The sequence below is a fragment of the Excalfactoria chinensis genome, chromosome 3 (assembly GCF_039878825.1).
Source record: "Excalfactoria chinensis isolate bCotChi1 chromosome 3, bCotChi1.hap2, whole genome shotgun sequence".
Taxonomy (NCBI): domain Eukaryota; kingdom Metazoa; phylum Chordata; class Aves; order Galliformes; family Phasianidae; genus Excalfactoria; species Excalfactoria chinensis.
Window position 1 is genome coordinate 93419915 of NC_092827.1, and position 22224 is coordinate 93442138.

General features: G+C 37.2%; 1 protein-coding gene across 4 annotated transcripts in view; it reads right to left on the reverse strand.

Annotated features, from left to right (window-relative positions):
- TASP1 (taspase 1) overlaps positions 1 to 22224 on the reverse strand; it is a 72706-nt gene that overhangs the window by 15804 nt on the left and 34678 nt on the right. For all 4 annotated transcript variants that reach the window (XM_072331687.1, XM_072331688.1, XM_072331686.1 and 1 more), the window contains 2 exons: positions 8189 to 8299; positions 781 to 891 (listed from right to left, as the gene is read on the reverse strand). In XM_072331687.1, the coding sequence (XP_072187788.1) occupies positions 781 to 891; positions 8189 to 8299 (222 nt within the window). The remainder of the gene's footprint in view (positions 1 to 780; positions 892 to 8188; positions 8300 to 22224) is intronic.

The following is a 22224-nucleotide window of genomic DNA, read 5'->3' on the forward strand; positions in this document are numbered from 1 at the left end:
CTGGGGAGCACCACAGGAAAGCATACGGTTTGAGTGGCATGCCAAAATAATTCATGGACTTTACTGCTTCTGGGTTATATTTCCACCCACCTCTGCTAGTAGTCTAACAGAAGTCAGTTTCCTATCTATTTCTCTCCTAAGAAAAACTACCTGTTTCCTGTAGTACACTTGCTCCACTGTAAAGCAGTGAGATGGATACCTATCTTTTTTTTTTTTCAGGGATATATAGGGCTGAAAGGCTCAGAGCTTTTTTTAATCAGTCAGCTGCTGATGGAGGCAAAGCAGTTTTCTGCTCATCACAATACAAACTACTCTTGTCATATGTGTAGCCAAGCAGTAACTGCAGCTTATCTGAAAAGATTTACCTAGGCGTAACAAAAAGAATTCCTAACCATAAAATGATTTTCCTCCTGAACTTTAAATCTATTCTGATACTATGATACTATGATATTCATGTTCCATCCTGAAAAAAGGAACTGCTTGCAGTGCACATCCTGCCACCACAAGCAACCATTATTTCTATGCCATGGTCTTAGAGGGATTCAATTATATTAACAGGTCAGTCAGAGTGCTCTTTTCCACAATTTTTGGGAACAAACGAGGCATATATTATTATTTCACTTTCTGTCATTCATGTTCTATCATCTCAAACAATTTATATTCATTCTTATGATCCCTGTGGCTTTTAAACAATGGTAAACATTGAACAAGTTTTCTATTTGATCTTTTACTTTGATTCAGCACCAAACCTCAAGTAACAATTAAGTAAAGAAATATTACCTAGTAAAGTTGGCTTCTCCTGTGATAATTCAGGTTCTGCTGAACACCTGCAAGACCGAAGAACTATCACACCTCCGAGTACACCATCTTCATTGGCAAGGAAAGGTGAACCTGAATGAAATTGTTACCAATAATTATTTGCAGTAGGATTAGTTTCTTTAATTAGTTATTTAATTAGTTTATTTAATCTTATCACTAACAGTTGAAAAGATCGTCAAGGCCAACCACTGCTTTTACAAAAACAATTTTCATTTCCCTTATAAGTAACTTTCTACAAAGGCATAATGGTTCACCAAAACTTAGTCTTGCATTACATAAATGGCAAAGATCACAAGGGAAATTCCCATGGCAGCCTTAAAATGAAAGTCTGGATATTCTTTATTTAACTCAGAACAGAATAGAAAGCACCAGACTCATGCAGGAAAAAGTATCTGAAACTTAAGTAGTGATTAGCTTTGCTCACCACTTTCTGAGCACCTTTACACTCCCTCTTACCTGTAGACGGATGCAAATCTTAGAATTACAGAAAAATTATATGCCATGAATTATTTGTGTTACTGCCACATTTTTCTGCAGGCAGTGCAAATCTGAACATCCCAAACTTGAAATCTAGAATTCAGTCTGGATTCCAGAGTGAGTCACAAATTGTCAGCACATTAACATCAGATCAAATACCACACACACAAGAGGAAAGTGCAAAAGATGGACAAACTGTGCAACTGCGCCATCAAACACTCCAACCTCAGGCTCCTCTGTAAGACTGAGTGAGTTCACAGAAGCCCTCCTTCCAAACCTGACATTAGAGAAACTGTGTCAACATTCTTTTTCTGGCAAACCAATCTAATGTAGGTCACAGTTTTTCACCTTAGCACAGGCAGTTCAAGTGCAAACAATTTATCTGCTCATGCAGGATTCAGAACAGTCAGAGGCACATTGAGCAGACCTAGAAACGTAAGTTTCCATTAATTCTAAAGAATATCTCCCAAACTTGCTCTATTTCTTTAGTTTCAGATGCATCTATCCTCTTCAGTTTTTAACTCTCAGTGACATTATTCATTAATAGTCTTTAGAAATGTATTTCTGACAGGAAATTGTACTCTTTTAAACTGTCACTGTAATCAAGGCTATTGCACGTGAACCTTCAAGATCCCCACTCCCAGCAGAGAAAGGCACAAACCAAGCTTCATGACTTTAAAGATACATCAGGGTAGCTGGCTACAAAAATACTGAGAGTACCAGTGTGTGTGGTTCATACATCACATTTTTATTGCCTTTATTGGCATAATTCTGGTCTCAAATTACAATATGTGAAATCAGACACTAACATTTAGGAATTCTTCTTTATAATGTTTCTTAAATAAAATGTGAAAAAAAACAGTTCTTCAAAGTAAATGACTCATGGCACAATGCATCTGTGATCAAAAAGGGAAAAGAAAAGCTACACTGAGTACATAAAAATTGGACATTGCATTTGAGTGCAGACCCATTTGTTCTTGGACCAAGGGAGTTAGAATAACAAGAAATAGATTTTCAAGCAGAAAAAAAATCATGTCTCAAGTTTTGGTTCTTTTTGTACTATAATTAATATAAAAACAGCCACATGTGAAAAAAATCAAACAAATTTGGGTTACTTCTTTTATAATTTATTCATTTTTTCCCCCAATTTAAAGCACTCTGTAGAGAGACATCATCAAACTGCTACAGATGATCTTTCTTACTGCTTTATAAATATTAGCAGAAAAGTCTACTTTTTCAAGTGGCTTTTCTGTTGTTAATTTAAGACATAAGATATAAAAATATTCTATCAGAAGCTGGAAAAGTTTTAAAGTCAGCTGAATCACGTCTAAGTAGTCTTTTTCTGGTTAGTAATATGAAATGAGATTCCTGTAGTTTTAAATAGGAAAACAATGGCAATGATTTATGCATGATTTAAAATGTCTTGAGCTGCAAAATTAACCAAGTACTTGCACTGCATCCCAAATAGATCCTGGCCACATATTTGCAAAAAACAAGTTAGTATTATGCAAACAGAGCACAGAAGATAGGATGCATTATCTCTCATACAGGTGGAAACAAATTGCATGGCTGCTCCCTCACCCATTCCAAGTGCTTTCACCAGCAGTTTGAGCTGAACCATCTCAGTGCAAAACAACAGCAATAAGTAAGGTGCCTCCAGTTCCTGCACTAGCTAAGTTGTGGCCCATCAATCTCTAAATAGTGACAGTAAAAATCAGTTGCCCACAGTAAAATCATTACAGCATTCTACACAATTCAGAGAGATTGTTTCTCCTCCCTTAAAATCAGATCTAACCCAAACCAAATATATGCTGAGTAGTACGTCTTTAAAACAGAATTTATTTTATTTTCCTATTAAAGCAATTTTTTAAAAAAGAGGGATTTGAATATATTATTGAAAGACGCACATCCATTAGTAAGCTTCTGAAAACAATGGTAGAAATATAGTATTATACTTCACTTCTAAATACAATTAGTGCAGTGTACACAGGAAACAATTTGAGTATTCTCAAAACACTGTGAATTCAAACGTTATGAACATATGTCATTAATTCAGTTCTAAAAATGATTTTAATATGGCCAAGGCTTCAAGAGAAAGAGAGAATAGGTAAAATAACTTTGGTAAAATAATAATACTAACAACAACAATGCAACAATGTTGATAATGGCATTTTTCATATATAAATATATATATAATCAAATCAGTTTTTAAACAGAGAAAAGCTGAAACAGTGTATGTATGTGAAAGCCATCGTTGTTTCACAATAGAAGGGAAAAGTGATCTGACTTCCATGTTTCTACATCAGTTTTGCCCTCTCTGTACTCTTAAGAATGATGGATCTTGCTAGACAATTAAAAAAAATCAGTAAAAACAAATATGCCTGCTACTAAAAGATATTTTTAATTGCATCAATTGATCTCATCGCTTGCTAATCACAAAGCTACAAAAACATGGGCAGTATCAGTTTAAGTGTCAGTGAAACTCACTGTTCCTTTTCATTTATACTGATGTAACAATGAAGAATTTGGCAAGAAAAATCCAAAGCAAAACTTGTAGGTGGGCATTAAAAACAATGCTAGCTCTGGCTGGTCACACCTGAGAGAAGCAGTAGTAAAATCCAACCTAATAAAATACATATTTTAATTCTCACCTCACCACAAAATTATGTTTGACAGAACACTTTTCTTTCTTTCAAGGCTCAAATATTGTTATTACTGACGCACGGAAAGCATTACCAAGTTTTTAGTTATATATTTTGTACATTGTTGATCTGCGCTAACAGTCTCTGAAAAACAAGCAAACATCTTCAAGGCAGCTCCACATTTGCTGATCCCACCATGTTCTGGAAGAGCAACCATAGCTGAAGACCAAGACGCAGTTTCAGCCTCAGAACTGGGCTGAAGCAATGCAAAGAAATTTCAAATAAGCAGCTGAAGAGCACTCAGTCCAAACCACTATTTTTTTTAAGATACGATCAATATGTGCTAATCATTTCTGACCCTGTGCTACTTCCTGATTTGCATCTAGTAGACAGATGCACAGATCTGACATTTAACAGTAAAAGAAGTGTTTTCTTTACAGTTATCCAGCTGAAGGACAAACCAGTTGTTCATCAGATGTCTGCTATTCATAGTCTCCTATAGTAGAGAAACCATGACCAGCTTCCCTGTTTACATTAGCTTTCAAAGTCTTCAGAACTTTGCTCTGAACACTGAATGTGGTGTGTTGGAACCAATTAAGTGCTGTAGCATCCTCCAGCTAAATAGTTCTGCATCTTCTTGTGCAGCTTTCACAACATGAGTGAAATTCAGATTTTCTTAGGTCTGTATTTCACCTACATCACTGCACCTTGTCAGCTTCTGTACAGAACATCTTTAAAATGAAGCTGTTCACCCCTGTGCTTCTGCTATGTATCACACTATGTATCAAGCTAGCAATTTAAATAAACATCAGAGGAATATAAGAGCACTAAATGAAGCCAGCTTTTAATTTCAAGCAGCATCCTTTGTTAAATGTTCAAGCAAAGCTGTCTGAAACCTGAGATTTTATATCTTATGATAATAAGAAGTTAAAACAGGCAGGACCTAGACTAACCTGAGGATAACACCAACATGTCATGGTAGTTTTTTAGAGGGTTTTACTGCATAGATAATGCAGAGCTCTGCTCAGTGCTGCCTGCCACCACACACAAACTTGTGAAATCTCAACCTTGCCATGGATGAAATACGTTACATGAAACTTCAGGATCACTTCATTCTTTTCTCAAATCTCTTTCTCTGTATCACAGACAGAAGGCATATTAAAGCTTCCATAGCATGCTTTCTCTGCTTTCAGGAGGATACTGCAAGGATTAGAGCGATGCAGCATTGTAATGACATTTGCTGGCACTCTGGCAACAGGTTAAACACAAGGATTTTTCAGCTTAACTCATAATGGAGAAAACAACGATTCCTAGCTGTCCAAGCTGCTTCTCCCAAGGGAGGCATTTGGCACAAGACTTCTAAAAGGGAAAGTTTCAGTGTCATCATGGTGTTATAACCTTCTTGCAGACACTGCTCATCTGAGAACTGAAGAACTGTTTGTAAGTACAAGAATAGATGACCACTCTTCTGCTAAGGGAAGAACAAATATCAGGGTCCACCTATGTATATTAGCTCACTGCCTTCTAAGACTTAATAAGAAACTTTAAACCAGAATTCAAAACGCTGCCATTGCTAAAAGCCTAGATTTCCCGCCAGTGAGATGACACAAACATTTACTCTAAGTCTACATTCCACAAACTTGGCCTTATTTGAAAGGAATGATGAGTAACAAAATCCTCTGTTCTTCTGTATGGAAGATATTTCTGTTTACAGAGCACCATTCTTCAACGGCTTTAGCATTCCTCTACAGAAGACATCAAACCCACTCAACTTAGAAGCAGTTGAAATTTAATTTCTCCCACCTCTGTTCTAACCATCAATTGCTCATCGTTCACAGCAAGTTGGCTCTGAGAAAGCATGAGACAAGCACATCTGCCATTACTTTGTTCATCACCTGCTGTTTAAACAGCACTCACTGTTTAAGCCAGGCATTCCCTAGCTGGAAGGATTCCCGGGACTCTGTGGAGATTTGAAGAGTTCTGTAAACAGGAAGCACCAATCTGATGGCAACTGCCAAAATCAGCTGTTCCTCCCTCCAATACAAGTAACACACATTCTGACTTCTTACAAAACATTCCAGCTCTGCTTTGTTAGAGCTATTAATTTTTTTTTGGCCTTGGTCCATCATAATTCTGGATAAATCTTGACACTGCCACAAAACAGGGCTTTAGAAAAGACTATCATCAAGGAAAGAATCCATGCCATTAGCAAGCAGGCTAGTAAGTTATTTTAACTCATTTTACGTTTATATGCTTAGGACTGGTAAGTAATTCCGAATTGTGCCATACATCTAGAGGTAAGAAATAATACATCAGCAGTCCATGAAAATTGGTAGGAAAAAAAAACCCTGAACTATTTACTACCTTATGTTTATGTGGTATGCATTTGGCAACTCTTGCACTATATTAGCACAACGTGATTTTGCATTACTTCTGCAAAATTGCAAAGTCCCTCAGAATTGCACAATTTGCTACAACCGTGCATGTAGATGTGTTACATGTAAACAATGAACGTATCTGGATTTTGAAGTCTTCTCAGTCTTTATTCACAGGTCAGCTGAGGGCAAACTAGATTTCTTTATTTCTAATCAAAACACAGGACTCAAGCATTTTACTTCAATGCTGCCCTGAAATGCCACTGAGAAGGTAATATGTATCCCTACTAATGGATAACAAAAACCCGCAATGATAAGTTTTGAGAATAGAAATGAGACCCACAGCTAATTTACACAAGAAATTACTGTGAGGAACTATAAAACACTTTTCTTCCAGCTTGCCTACCACATAAAGCATGAATATGATCCTGCCTCCCCAGCTTGTCACTTTCCCCTGTTTTGTTGTTTTAAGTCTGTTTTCCCAAGGCAATAAGATATCACACTGTTAGCCCAGTATCTCTGTCCAGCTCCTCTTTCTCTGCAACTGATAGTTTCAGGTATAGCAAAAAACTAAGCAATATTCAATATGTTCTTAAGCCCAATACAAAAATTTTCAAAGAAAATAATTCATAATGTCACATAATTGCCAGTTCACATTTAAAATAAAAACGTGCTAAAATACATTCAAAGTAGGGGAGGATAAAAAAAGAAAAGATGAGCAAAATTGATTGATCACATTAAAGACATTTTCACCATGAGAAACAGTAAGGAACAGCACTTTTGATAATGGTTTGTACAAAGAATAACAGGAACAACAGAAAAGAAAAACTGAAAACCTCAAAGTGGCTTGAAAAAAGAACTTCAACTAAACAGTTCCTGAACTTCTTTATCTTTTATCAACCAGTTTCTACAGAGTGCTATTAAGAAGTATTTTATTAATAGCTGTTGTTAGTGCTCACATGTCTGTGTTTGCTAAAATGAAAGGAAATTGGGATATTCTAAATGTATGTTTCCTTTTGGTTTGCTACAACAAACAGCACAGCAAGTTTTGAGAGTATGGAGACCAAAAACCTGGTTTTCCTGAAGGCAGGTCACTTCCATACAGTACCTGCAGAGTCCTGTCACTAATTGGTGACACTATCAGGTCTCATTTCTGAAGATCTCTTAGTCAGGAATTCCTGTTTTTCTGCACTGATATATTCCTGACTTCCTGCACTGAAATAAGTGGTCAGATTAAAAAGTTACATTTGTACTACTTCAACTATATCAACTATATACTATATCTGGGAAAAACACCAGGATTCTGCATTACACAGCACCTAAAACTGACTGCAGCACAGCAGCAGACTATTAAGAGCAGCCTTCTCGTATGAAGATAGCTCTTTCTCTAACAGTCAAATGTAACGCTGTCAGAATGAAACTTATGATGTCAATTTCATAATGTAAATCACAAACCAGAATCTGTGTCTATTCAATTAGAACATGCAGGGGTTTTGAGGTCTGCTATATTTATAAGGGGTTAATGTGATGAACAATTTTTATTAATGCTAAATGGTTAAACCATCTCTGAAGCATGCAATTGCACACCACAGCCAATGATTCAGACAGGAAATTCTTCTTTCAAACCTCTCCGGGTATTCTCTGACTCACATATCAATTGAAAAATGTCCAAGGGCTTTCCTTTAGGTTTCCTAAAATATTCCTTTGTAGTTTGATTTAACATTGTTTAGTTGTAACACAACACTAAATCTGAAGCCAACCAAATAAGGTTTCAAGAGAAATCACAAAAATAAGCTTCCTACCTTTATTTACTAGGGTTAATTGCATTTTAAACAATGTTGTGAAATGCTCAGGCAATTAGTACCAGATACTTACCAATAAATTTGTTTTGCATAGTCTCTAGGAGAGCTTGGTGGGCATCTTCTGTTTGCAAAGCACACGAACATTCTCTGGCCAGTATGGTACGGACAAGGTGCTCTCCACAACCTAGGAAACATAAAGTTGAGGAATAGTCAAAATATAGGTTGTACTATGAAAATACTCTATCGTTAGTATACAACATATTCTGCATGTACTGCACAAAGCAAAAAAAGGTTAAATTCAGAGAGAAGAAACAGCAAAACTGCCTCTGACTTGTCATCTTTGTCCAGATCCTGCAGTTCTCCCTCAATCCACTTAATTGTCATTCTCACAGGAATGATCCTTGGGTGCAGTTTATTGTACACAGTAAACATTTTTAAAGGATTAATCTTATAAAAATGATATCTTTTAATCAAGAACATCTTTAGTGAATGACACAATAACCCCTTTGCATGATTCAGTCCATCTGATTCAGTCTTCTGTCAACAAAGGAATAAGTGAACTTATCTTCAGCTGCGTTACTTTGTCAGTGTGTCTCCTAATTCAACTATTGATAAAAATTCATATCATCTTCAAAGGCTTATCTTAAAGGAACTGAAAAATGAAATTTGCCTATGAGGAAAACTACTCAACCATCAGTGTTAGTATGTAGGAGCACTTTCACATCTGCTGTTTTTCTGCCATGCTACTTTCCATTCCAGCAACATTCTTTGGGACAGAGAACTGAAGCCAATGCTCAGTTGGTACAGTGAATGTTTACTGGATAAAAGACTTCCCGGACATGTAAACATATTGGTGACGGTCAAGACGCATACAGAAATCATTCTACTGCTGTGCTTCCCACTCACGTTTCCTCAGTGGCAAGAAAGTAGATGAAGCAGCTAGAAGAGGTCTTACCAAGTGCCAGTTAAAATCAAACATGCAATCCAGCGAGGAAAAAAAAAACAACTAACTGCTGTGATGTGGCAATGATTTTAATCAGCTATAATGAGGTGACTGCAGTTTGATCAGATATGCAACATCAAAGTGTATTAGGACCAAAAGCCAGTTAGGTAGCTGAACATGAGAAGCTGAATGTGTAGAAGTCAAATACAGTCAATTCTCAATTATTCCTATATGATTCTAGCCTATTTCTCGGTAACACGGATGCAAGCACAGTGCTGTCTCCACTAAAAAAAAAAAATCAGCTCTAATCCAGTTGGTCTTATTAGCTCAGGTGTAGAGCTACACAAATGTACCTACACAGTTTCCAGAGACAATCTATGGCTGGAAGTCACCTTACTTCATTCATGAGGCACAGAGTCAGAGCTGGTGAGGCATCTGACCTAGGCTGGCTTCAGACAAAAGCAGCTCAGTCTCCACGAGTAACTTTCACTTTACTGGAAGCATGAACAAGCCCTAAGCAGAGGAAACTGAGCCAGTCCGGATGAAGCCAGCCTATATTTGGCACAAAGAAAGGACAAATAAATCCAATCCAAGCTGCCTATTCTGCAGCCAGCTGCCTCATCTCCGTGCTACCCAATGTTCTGAGTGTTGAGCACTGATGGCTTTGGACACACCACTGCACAAACACTTATAGGCAGGTCTAGCACTGCCTCTTGGAGCTCCCACTGATTTCTTGTTCTTGCCATTGCTTCTATGGCCCAGTTAACATAGCAACCTTCTTTAGGAATCTTTCTGGTCACTTGGCACTCAATTATATCCTTTCCCAAAAGGGCAGAAGGAGTTCCTCAAAACTGCTAAAATATCAGGAAAAAAAAAGACAATAAGATTCCTTCACCCCTTCACCCATTCCCCCTAACCACCCCCCCAACGTTTCCAAGACAGAAAATAAAAATAAGAAAGAAACAAAAGTCCTTCTGGAGCACTATGAATGCATTACAAGTCAATGAACAAGCACAGAGATCAGACTGCAGAAAAACTCTGGCTACACGTCCCAAAATCTTGCATCTTCCACCATCAAATTCCCACCTTAGACTTCAATTGCACACTCCTTCAAATGGGCAGTGTCTCCTGGTCAATAGAATTAAATTACCCTGAATTGTTTGAAGTGGGGTACTCTGGCATTGAATCTACATAAAATTGGCACTGCAGAAAGACCAAAAATTCTTTGTAAACAGATTAAGTACAAGGCAGTTATAAACTTAGAGGAAAATGAAAGAGCTAAAACACTACAGCAATTACACAGCAAAGAAAGACAGTTCTTGAGAGCACAAGAGGAAACGCAGAGACTGTCTAGTATAACTCTCCAGTTATTGAGAAAAGAGCCCTGGTTAGGATACTTAAAAGTATCATACAATACAGTGTCTTCAACACCACTTACAGGAGGGTCTGTCGGTTCATTGAGCCTGGTAACCTTTTGTTCATAATACAATTGAGAGTTATCTCAAGGCAAGTTAATGAAACAAGAGCATGCAAAAGCTGTTTAATTCATTTTGCCCATAGATCACAACACAGCTATTAAAAAAATAAATAAGAGATACCATTATGAAGCTTAGCTGTGAAGAATGAAGCTAAATAAGGATATATTCCAGTAAAAAGCTAGCAAGCTGACTTTTTCTCGAGCAACACTTGTTAACACCTTCACAGATAAGATTTATACCTAATGTGAGATAAGAAGCATGGGAGTTGAATCAACCAAATGAGAAACAATAAGAGCGAGCTTATTCATCTCTAAGTAGTAATAAAAACAGATGTTACTACTTCAAAATTTAAGTAATTCTTAAATTGGCATCAAAAAGACAATGGGCAGTTTTGAGCATGATGTATTATCTTATTTTGCCCCAAGAGAATAACTTTATTGAAGAGTTCCCAAAACATCGAGTCTTCTACAAAAAAAATTGAAGAGATGGAAAACTTAATATGGGCTACGAACAGCTGCAGCCCACTGATGTGATCCAGGATGAACCACAAGGAAAGCAGCCCTGCAATTCTACTAACACATCACACATCTCTACATCCCCACAGACAAAGTGATTTCTTTTTGTTGTATTTATGTCAACCTACAAGGCAGTAAACATACGGACTGCTGCTGGCAGTGCAAGTAAAAATCTTTCAGCACATCACATGCCAGCAATCTGCAGGGACAGATAACTAATGAAAACAATATCCCCACCCCCACTTTTTGAAAGGAAAAAAATTCCTCCTTCAGTTTTTAAAGTAGGAACATCTATTTTTGAACAAGAGAAGTAAATAAGTAGCGTCTCACATACTCAGAACAGATGAAGGTTGGGAAAAACAATTATCACGATAGAATTGCACTTCCTCTTATCTCAAGTTAGAAGCAAATACTACAGTGTGAACTGTCTACAAGTGCAGCAGACCACGACATCTCTGTTGTCTTAAACTGGGAAAATATTGCAGATTACACAAGGGCTAATCACAAAATGAAAGCGTAAGGAATTACAGCGGTCTAAACCTGATTTATAACATACAATATAAATTGTGGGTTCACATTTATAACTTCATTCACTTGTAACCTAACCAGCACCAGTATGAGCCAACTTGAGAAAGGCTTATATTAACTTGAACCAAGACAGCAACAGTCAGAGCTACTTCAATACATTCCCAAATCATGCACATATGCTAGTGGAAATCCAAGTCTGCTTCATTTGCTTAACTGTCTCACATTATGTGACCTTTAATTATGCGTCTTACTACACCCCAGAGTTTGTAACAAAATTACACTGAAATCAAACCAACAGGGATTCTCTAAGAAATTTCAATTCTGCATTAAAGTTCAACCGTGCTTGTTTTAGTATCTTTCGTGTAAACAGAGCCTAAATCATTTTATCATTCCTTCCCAGTCAGGATGATGACTTCTTTGGTAACCTAAAGCTCATTATATCTTAGAGGCAAACAATTTGTAATGACAGACTAAAGTTTCTGTAAGACTTCACACAGGAGTGAGTCAAATGGAGATGACTATCTGGAAAACTGTACTGAGTTACCCAAGTGCTTCTCAAAGAAAATCTGTTTCATATAGTAATCAGCGTATTTTCCTAACGCGGTAATATTGCACAAACAGCATGTCGCCTTCTGTTGTCCATGTTCATAGGTGCAAGTTATTATTCTTTAGGATTACTCTAGGCAAAGTGAGCAAAATTCTGTTTGGATAAATGAATAAACAAATCAAAAGACAGGATAAAGAGTAGCATTTTGATGCAAGTTTCCAGCTTCTAGGATTAAGAGGGAATGAATTTTAAAAATAGATTCCTAAAGGCTCCCAAGTCATGTCAGGAACAGTCTACTATGATATAGGAAGCAAAGAGGGATAGTGCATAACAGGTGTACACTTAATTCACACTTAAAACAAAAGATCTGAAAACTCAAAGAAACAAACAAAGCACATCCAACCCTACTTCATTAAGTCACACTTAGAAGTCTCTAGCGCTGTCTGAAAACTGCTTTGGCCCTGGACATGATACAAAAAGCAACAGAACTGTCTTTCAGAGACAGACCATCTTGGATCACATCGTTAGAACAGCTTCTGATGTAGTGTTTCTCTCAAAGTAAAGCTGACCAGCCATGAAATATTACTTCCCTCCTCTGTGAGTATTTAAATGTGTCATCTCTGAGAACACCACTTTTCCTACTCAGGCATTCCTCACTGATTCATACAAGGTCCCCGCAAGAACAACTGGAGAATCTACAGTCTCCTTTTTTTCTCCACGGTCTCTCTTTCATCTGTTCTCTTATTATAATTTAGCATTTGTGTATGTATCAGTAGTTCTTTCAAGTTACTGTCTCAGCCAAAAATAGCACAGAAAAACACAAAGCTCCCAACATGCCGAGAGCACAGCAAAATGGTCCTTCCTGCACTCCATGCCCCACAAAGCAGATGTTGTTAATTAGCGAATCACAGATCAAGCAAACCAGAAGTACCTGTTATGTTGTACAGTGCTGTGCAACAAGTGAGATACATGCCGTTCTGCAGAAAACTAAAAGATGGGAACCAATCATGGAAGCCTGTTACTACATTGACGAATGATAACGTTTTTTTCCACAGTCATTCATAATTCCAATAGCAGGCAATTCTCTACGCAGCATGTTTTTGGTACTCAATGTCAATATATACGCAAGACAAAAAATATTTCAGGGTCACATATTTCAGCAGGTATTAATGTGAATTATTAACCCATTTAAAGATCTGCCCTTTTTCAGTATACTCTATGAAGTTACATAGAGTATGTATTTTGATTCACATTTTTGGTTCTTCACCGGTGATACGTCAGATCATATTAGCAATGATCAAAGCTTACCAAAGTCAAGTTTTCTAAGTGTATGAATTATGTGGTAGAACCAAGCTAAGCTTTTTTGCACTTCAAGTGTTATTTGAAGCACTTCCTTTAAGCCTCTTTGACAGTTTCATTCTATTTATCCTGCCAGTAAACTAAACCAATGCATTTCAATAGTGTATCGCTGGACAGGTACATAATGCAGGACAGTAGATGTGGAACTAATCCAGATGTTTGTGAAAGCATCAGTCACTGAACTGAGAAAACAGAAAAGTCAGTAATACAAAAGGTAGTGCTTAAAAGTTTGTACTTATCCTTCCTAATTGATATTCAGTAGTTAGCTGCTGTATTCCGTAGTAATTCACTAGTTAGCCTACACAGCTTTCACAGTCAAATTACTGATTTTCAAGGTTGTTATCATTGATTCTCAGCTGTTAATTTGATATTATTTTATACCAGATAATACCTTGCAGAAATTATTAGAAATCTGAGCATTAATATTCAAATTAGCACAGCCAACCTTCAGTACCAAACAATAACACTCTACCTAACCCGAAGGTTATAAAAATGTTAACTTGCTGTAGAATTTAGTTCTTAATTTCAGCATCGTGTAAGAAATGATGGATTAAATTACTGCTTTTCCCTCAACATAGTGACTTCTCAAGTGGATTTCTAATGCTTAAAATAACCACAACAAGAGGGGAAAGAACCCAGCACAATATAAGCCGAACATCCCATACAATGTGTGCTCTGCATCTTATAATGTCCTACCAATGGAACCAAGATGGCAAACGAAAGGAAGGCCTTCTGCGAAGCAAGGGCCTCCGAGCAGCGTGTCAGAAAGAAATTGTTTTTCTGCTTCTTTTGATGGGAGATGCTTTCAAGTCAGGAAATTAGAAACAGGTGTGCCAGAGGGCACACACACATCCATGCACCACACTGAAAAACACGCGTTTTCAATTTTCAGACATGAAAGAGACTCCTGTTGAATGGAAGGAGAAATGAAAATCTAGCTTTCTTTCTGCAAGCCATAAGCAGAGAGCTTATGGAGCTTTGACAAGCTGCCTGAGCCCGTCTAGCTATTGAAATGTACAGTACCTCAATACAAAGTGTTGGAGCTTGTTTTAAAGGAGTACAAAATGGAAACTTGCGTTACTCGCATTCGAGAATGGAAAAATTAATCCAGTACACTCCGCTGCCAAAATATGACTCTTCTCTTTTCAGAAGCTAAAGACAGAAATTACAGGTTATTTGTGTTTCAGTATTTCATACAGCAGAGTCTGAACCTGGCCCTTTCAAGTTGTTTCAGTTCTTATGTTATTATTTTGAGTAGTGCCTAGAAAACAAATATCAGCTTACAAGTTACCAATTACTGTTTCTGCTTTATTTCCTGATGTAGATTCTTGTGCCTAATAGAAACACAATGAAACCTGTATTACGGTAAGCTCCAAACCTGTATTACAGTAAGCTCCTGCTGCTAGTACTGGGATCCTGAGGAAGAGATGACTAAAATCCTACAAGACAATGGTGTTAAAAACTACAATACAGTAAAAGACTTTGCTTGGAAGATACCAATAACAGTGAATTACCTATTAAAATAGAAACATAAAAACATTTCAGATTTTGAAATCTAATTCTGAAAAGACGGAGAATGCTATGGTCTAGCATCATGCACTGCAGTACTAAATTAAAACAGCATAATTGTTAGCTTGCTGTACTCCTCTCAGCTGCATTATCTTGCCTTCATACCAGTGGGGGAAAATTTTTACTTACTGACTTGCTGCCAGGAAGAACACCTGCAAGCAAAGTTCTGTACGGTGCCAAATGCATCGATCCTAGAGGGATCAATGGATCACATTCCTGTTGTAGCCAAAACATTCTTGGATGATTTAACTTCCAACCTAACAAATAGCTACCAAGAACATGCAAACTGAAATTTTCAAAAAGGCTGCAACTTCTGTAAAATTGGGTAGGTTTCAAAGACAACAAAACACAAATCTAGCATCGGGAAAAACTATGTCTGAAGTATCTTCTCGAAGGAGCTCTGTTCTTTCTACACCTTTAACTCTTTCCTATGAGCAAAAAACCTAAAATCATTCTGTGGAACAAGTAAACTTATTCTACAATTTTACAGTCAGTTTCAAAGATAACTAAATAAATGAATGCCAATTTAGGAATCCGTCACTTTCAAAAACTAGAAAATGCCGGATAACATCAACTATGGAAAAGCTGCTTGTGTCAACTGAAGAAGCATTTCAGATGATGCATCTCTAAGAGAAAACAGAATGAAGAATAACTGTAGCTCCTTCCAAAAGAAGGTACGTTTTACATTTTTGTCTTTAATGTGTTTTGAAAGATTAATTTTAGTTAAACTGAAACGGAAAGTCACAAATGATCTCTTTGCCTTTGCCCTCATCAGAAGCTTTGCTGCTCTTGATCTCTTTGCAAAAAATGGTACGCTGTTCCAACAACAAACGGTCATTACATTGAATTTTTAGGAAAGGAAATAAGACAGCTTATGTATTAGCTAACTGTGCAATCGCTTCCTCTCGCTGACAGAATAATGTTTAAGTCAGAGACAGAGTGTTTATCTGACTGCTCCGTAACACTACCACTTCCACAAATCACCCTCTGCCTATCGCTTCCTCTCTCTTCACACAGCCTTCTGGTCATAGCAGGTTAGTTCAGAGCTCCACATGCTAGAGAACTAACACCTCCAAAAGGCATCTGGACATAAAGCCTGAACTCTTGACAGAAGTATTCACTTCAGAGGTAAATACTGATCTGTCTGGAGATAGATCTTTCTTCCTGTAATCTCTGCTTCACTGCCACATCACTGACGTAATTCTTTTCCATATGCAGCTACTTCATCTGTGGTGCATTACATTACCCATTACTCTCCAAACCTTACAAGATCAGACTGATTTTGAGAGACAATACATACTTATCATAATGTAGCTTAAACAACCCATGCAGGATACAAGATTTGCTTGTGAAATTACTCTAGACCTGTGGGCTCAGAAGGGCCCAGGTCGAACTGACAAACTGAACCACAGCAGCCACCACTGCCATCAGTGCATAGCCGTAGAGTTTGCGCCAATCTATTTAGATTAAAGCTTCCTTAAGAAACATTTTCTCTTCACATTAGCAGATAACTGTGGTTCCTGCTGAAATGAGTTTTCAAGTAGGCTGAAGTCAATGGTTTGGTGCCTTCCAAAAGAAGAGAGGGAAACATTGGCTGTGGCATAGCGTGAGCATCAATTTAACAAACACAATGCATCTCTTTACAGATGGCATTTTGTATTCCACAATACCTACTCTGCTTTGTCAACAATATCATCCACAAAGTACACCATGGGCCGGAAAGAAAAACAGAACTGAACAGCAGTAAAAGTTTGAGCAGGAATATGCAGGAAGAGGAAGAGTAAATATGTTTGTTTCCATACTGACGGCAATTTTAGAAAGGAGAGAAAGTGGGCAGCACTAACTTGTATGCATGAAGTTTGGAAAGCCACAATTGATGAACTTTTATGTCAAATAAATTCAAATTATCTAAGAGTAATTTTACAGTCTGACAGAAAACAAAGCCATACCTAAAGCTTTAGAAAAGAGGATTAGTTTGTGAATTCATTACATAGCCACATAGTTGTTAGTGCTGGCAAAGGAACACACCCAGTGTGTAACTCAGCTCACTGTGAAACAACTCTCTTCAGTTCTCCTTCTATCAATGTGTTCAAATATCTGATGGGAGCAAATGAATATTAGTGAGTCAGACTCTTCTCAAGGGAACCCGCTGGCAGAACAAGAGGCAATGGGCACAAATTAAGAGACACAAAATTCAACCTGAACACAAGAGAATCCTTCACTATAATAGAGCGGTCAAACGCTACAGAGAAGTTGTGCAATCTCCATCTGTGGAGATAATTTCAAGTGGTTCCTTCCAACATAAGCAATTCTATGATTCCTTACAAGATAAAATGTGCTGTTTTTCACTTCACTGAATGTTGCATCAAAAGAAAAGCCCATCCAAAACATCTCTGGAAGTATTCTAATGTATTTAGGAGAAAAGAAGGGTTTGACTTTACAGCTTAACAATCCATTCTTTAGGATGTTCATGAATTCACCAGCACAAAATAATTGGTCGGTCTGTTTATTTACACAAAACACATACCGTAAATAAGTACTCCTAAAACACTGCCATCATCTGAATTCTACTGAAAGTCAGAAACTTTTAATCCTTCTGCCACAGAATTTTTGAATTTCCTAAATGATGTGAGACCTTCTGCCTGTCTTCAGGAATGCAGTATTAAAAGGCTTGATGGTTTCAGACTGCTACATATACGTGTACACAAAGCACAGGAATTATGCATGAAGAAAGGGTACTGCTACCAGTAAGAAGTTAAAAAGGAATGCAACACCTAATTCTCAGTCTGTTCATTTCCACACAAGAATTCCACTTACAGTTTTGTTTTCAAAGCCTCCCCCATTAGCTGTTACTGTAGATTTTACATCTGAGGCTCTGCATATCCTAAAAAAGAATTATTACTTTTCAACTTATCTCCCAGGAAAAACATAACCTGCCTCTTTTTGGCACAGTTAGTAGAGCAATATTCACAATCGCCATGGATGTCCCAGCTGGGGAGGAGATTCAATGTCACACTTGATATTATTTTGAATGCAAAACTATACACATTTTTTTCATGAACATAATACAAGTCAAAGACATAGGAAATGCTTTCTTAAAGTACAGCCAAAAGACAGACTATTGTTTCTCCTGTGGTTGGGTTCTGTTCACAAATATTTTCCTGCCAAATAATACCCATCTTCCTGTGTTTACATCCATATACCAACAAAAGACATTTACTAAAGAGATCCAAGTGGCCCTCAGAGCTTGCTTTTGTTGGGTTGTTTTAGTTGTTGTTTCTTTTTAGTTTGCATATGTGCATGAAAGGGAAGGCTGTATTACATGTATGAGTGAACATATGAACATGAGCATGTATGTGCATGCATGCATACAAGCATGAACTTTTAAATCAAAATACTTGTTTTCTAATATGTTAATCCATTAACCACTTTTCCTCTTTCTTACATTTATGCTAAACAAAAGCCAGTGGTAATGTCTTTCTCATTTAACAAGCCTTCACTCAATCTCTACCATCATTCTTGCATTAATTACATTGTTGGTTAAGGATGCACAGGTATCTTAGCTATGTCTGTAACAACATTCTCCACATTTCTTGATTTTTAATACTAGCTTTGATATACTTACAGCATTCCTGTAGTGTTTAGCCTTAAGTTGCCAGAAGTCTCTCAGCCACATTTCTTTCAGGAAAATATATATACGTATAATGCAAAGTTTGTGTTTTAAAATGTCTACCAAGAACTACGCAAAATCAGAAAGATTTTTACTTGCTTACACAGGAACTGACTTTCAGACTAACAGCTACAAAACAGACCTTGAACTTAGCACCCATTACACTCAAAATCACTCCTAAATCCCAGTGTCTCTCCATTCCTGTCTTCATCTTTTGATTTCAGTTATTTTACCCCCTGTTAAACTATATCCATAAAATATGAGTTTTACAATATCCTGCACATTATGAACCACGAAGTATCTTTCGAAAAGCCAAAAAAAATACAGTCAAAAGACAGTGTGGCTAAACAAGGCCAAGAGACTGTTAGAGGTAAGAAAATACTGTTCAAAAAGTTGAAGTCATGCCCAGACAAGTTCAGAACCACCAGCTTTGGCATATTCAATAAAAAAATCATGAGAAAAATGGCCAAAAAAAAACTTGCTAAAGGCGTAACAACTAACGCTAAATCCTTTCTGAACATGTCAAAAGGAGGAAGCCTGCCAGCATCCAGAGGGCCAACAGACGATTAAGATGTAAAAGAGTATCTTCAAATAAGGCATGACCATTAAAAAAAGGTACATGAATTCAGATGTACTTTTAGTGAAGTATGTTTATGGCAACCCTTTTTTCCCTTTTATGAGGAAGGCAGTGAAAGATATGCCTCAAACTGAAGCTTCAAGAGAAGGATTTTACAACAAAATTAATAAAACTTGAAGTAGAAAAACAACTGAATTATGAACTGTGGCATTCGTACTAACACTTCTTCCAAGAAAGCTTCTACAGAGGTCAGTCATCACAGTAAAAAAAACAAACAAACAAGAAAAACAACCCCACATTCCCATCAAGGATTAAATAACCGAGCTTCTAAATAGAAATGGAAATAAGACATCTTTAGAAAGTTGTCTTGACCTATCGAAATGAAGGACATCTCCAGCTCATAAAGTCCCAGTGTCACAAATCACTAGAAGGTTGGATAACAGTGTGGAGGTGCCAGTTCCATTCCAGTACTTTTCCCAGCTGACCTGCAACCATTCTCTATTTGAAACAAGCGCAGCAAACCATCTGGAGCTCCACTTAGGCTCAGTGTGTCTATTCCTGTATTTCTGCCAATTCTGAGTGGATTTCAACTTCCAAGAGTTCGTATTCTGTACATTTTGAATTACTACCCCAGCTTCTTTTTCCCTACAACCAGAGGCTTCCCCCAACCTGTTCAATCCTTTTCTTATTGCAGCTTCGAAAACCCAGACATGAGCAGTTTCATAAGCATGAGCCCAAAATAGTTAGGCTTAAAATAAATGCTGGCCATTAAAAATTCCTTGCAGAGAACTAAAGCCAAAAAACACCCTTTTTCTGTATATACACACTGATTCAACAAACTCTCTTGAATTTTTCTCTGTAGCTTGTTAAAAAGCCTAAAACACCGCAGATGTGCAATGCGCAGTTTCATAAAGAATCTTTACGGAAGGTTTGAAACATTGGGCTTAGAATATATTAGCACTTGATAGTTCAGAGTATCCTACTGACAAAACTTCCAAACAAATCAGAATTGAAATCTTCATTTGAGACTTCTTTTAAACGTGATTGGATGAATTTTGCTAAGCATTTAACAGGGAATAGTAAATGCCTATACCTTCACTACTCAATATATCAAATACGACAAAAATCTAATTCATTTTTCATACAGAAGAAAAAGGTCCCCATAGAAAATACCAGCAGAAACTTCTGCCAATTTATAAGTTACAGACAAATTAAAAGATGTGCAAAGTTATGACATACTGTAAATTTAGAAATAATATCCACAGATGGAAGAGACAGACGTGTAGATGCGTAGGGCTGAAATAAAATATTCCCTGTAATCTGCGCATAGGATAACAATAAAATCAGCCCAAGAGGAGACGTGGAGCAGATAAATGAGGAAACAGATTTATGTAAGCAGTGGCAAGGGCATGGTTTCATGTGGCAGCAGACTTCTGGCAGGAACATCATTTATTAAAAAGCTCAGAGCCTTGAAACATTTCTTCTCTCACCAGTTTAGATGCACTGCTGACCCAGCCGGTGACTCAACAGCCATTCTTAGCATTCTCTTGAAAAAAAGAAGAATGACGTTCCAAACATTAGCCTGCTATTCAACCCACTCACCACCTTGAGAAAACTACAGTAGGTGCACTACATCAGAATTAGTGCTGACATACAGTTAAAAGAAAAAAGCTAGTCTACAGATTTACTTATTCAAGAGCACAGCACTCAGAATCCAATATGAATCTGCCTTCCCTAAAACAGGCATTTGAGTCCAGTCTAATAACTAGTAAAAATAAGTCAACATATTGAATCCTGACAGTGACTGAAACCAGACTGTAAAGCTTCAAAAGGGAAAATGATTTGCAAATATGGTTTTGTTTGTTTATTATTTAACAATGTTATGGACCTGAATGATGAGGAGACGCATGTCTGTATGTGAAAAGGTACACCAGACCTGGTAAATAAACTCCACACAATTAAGTATGTGCAGTCCTATGCATGATGCCACTGCATTTCCAAATAAAGCACCATTGTGAGATAAAACAAGTTGTCTTGACCCATGTTGTCTTAAAATTTCACTTCTAATACTGTCCTTTACAATGTTCAAAAGGAAATCTCAAGATCTGCAGTGAGCAAAACATAGTGTTGAAGCAGAGGTAGATAACGGACAGAGTGATCACTACGACCGATGCAGTCTAGTCTGATTTTAGGTGAACCAAGTGATAACATTTATCCTCTCTCAGGAAGCACTGGCAATTTAGAGCTTTCAGAATCTTGCTGGGTTTAGGCAGCACCTTTTCTTTTCTAAAACTTTCATGCAAAAATGAAGTATATTAACACTGTATTTTCTTACTTAGCCTTGGCAATTTCATCTTTTGAATATTTGCAGATGTTTATGCCCCCATTCCCACTTCCTGTTGTGATCCAGCCAAGCTGTACATTTCACTCTTTCAATCTTTCCTATAGTTTAATTTTTCTATTTCTCCACCCCTTAATTAGTTTCATGGTTCACACTGTCAGATGCTCAGACATCAATATATTTCATAACAGCAGTAACATAAACTACAAAATAAAACATTATGAGCTTCTGAAAATGGAAAAAAGAATGGTATTGATTACAGAAGAGTTCTCACTTCCTGTAAACATTTCTATATCCCACTCTTTCTCTTGCTGTCTCTTACACACACAAACTTTAAAGGAAAGCCAGAAACCCAGAAACAAGAGTTTAATTAAACACCGCTAGTCTGAATTTGAAATCACTGAGTAAACAGATGGCCACACTTCATGGACTGCCAGCAGTCTAGTTCAATTAACTGGGATTAGTATTAATGTGATGTCCCAGAAGCTAGAAGATCTGAAATATATTTATATATTTATGTGTGTGCATGTGATAATTATAAATACTGCAATGTCATTTACCACCATACAAAATCAGTACCAG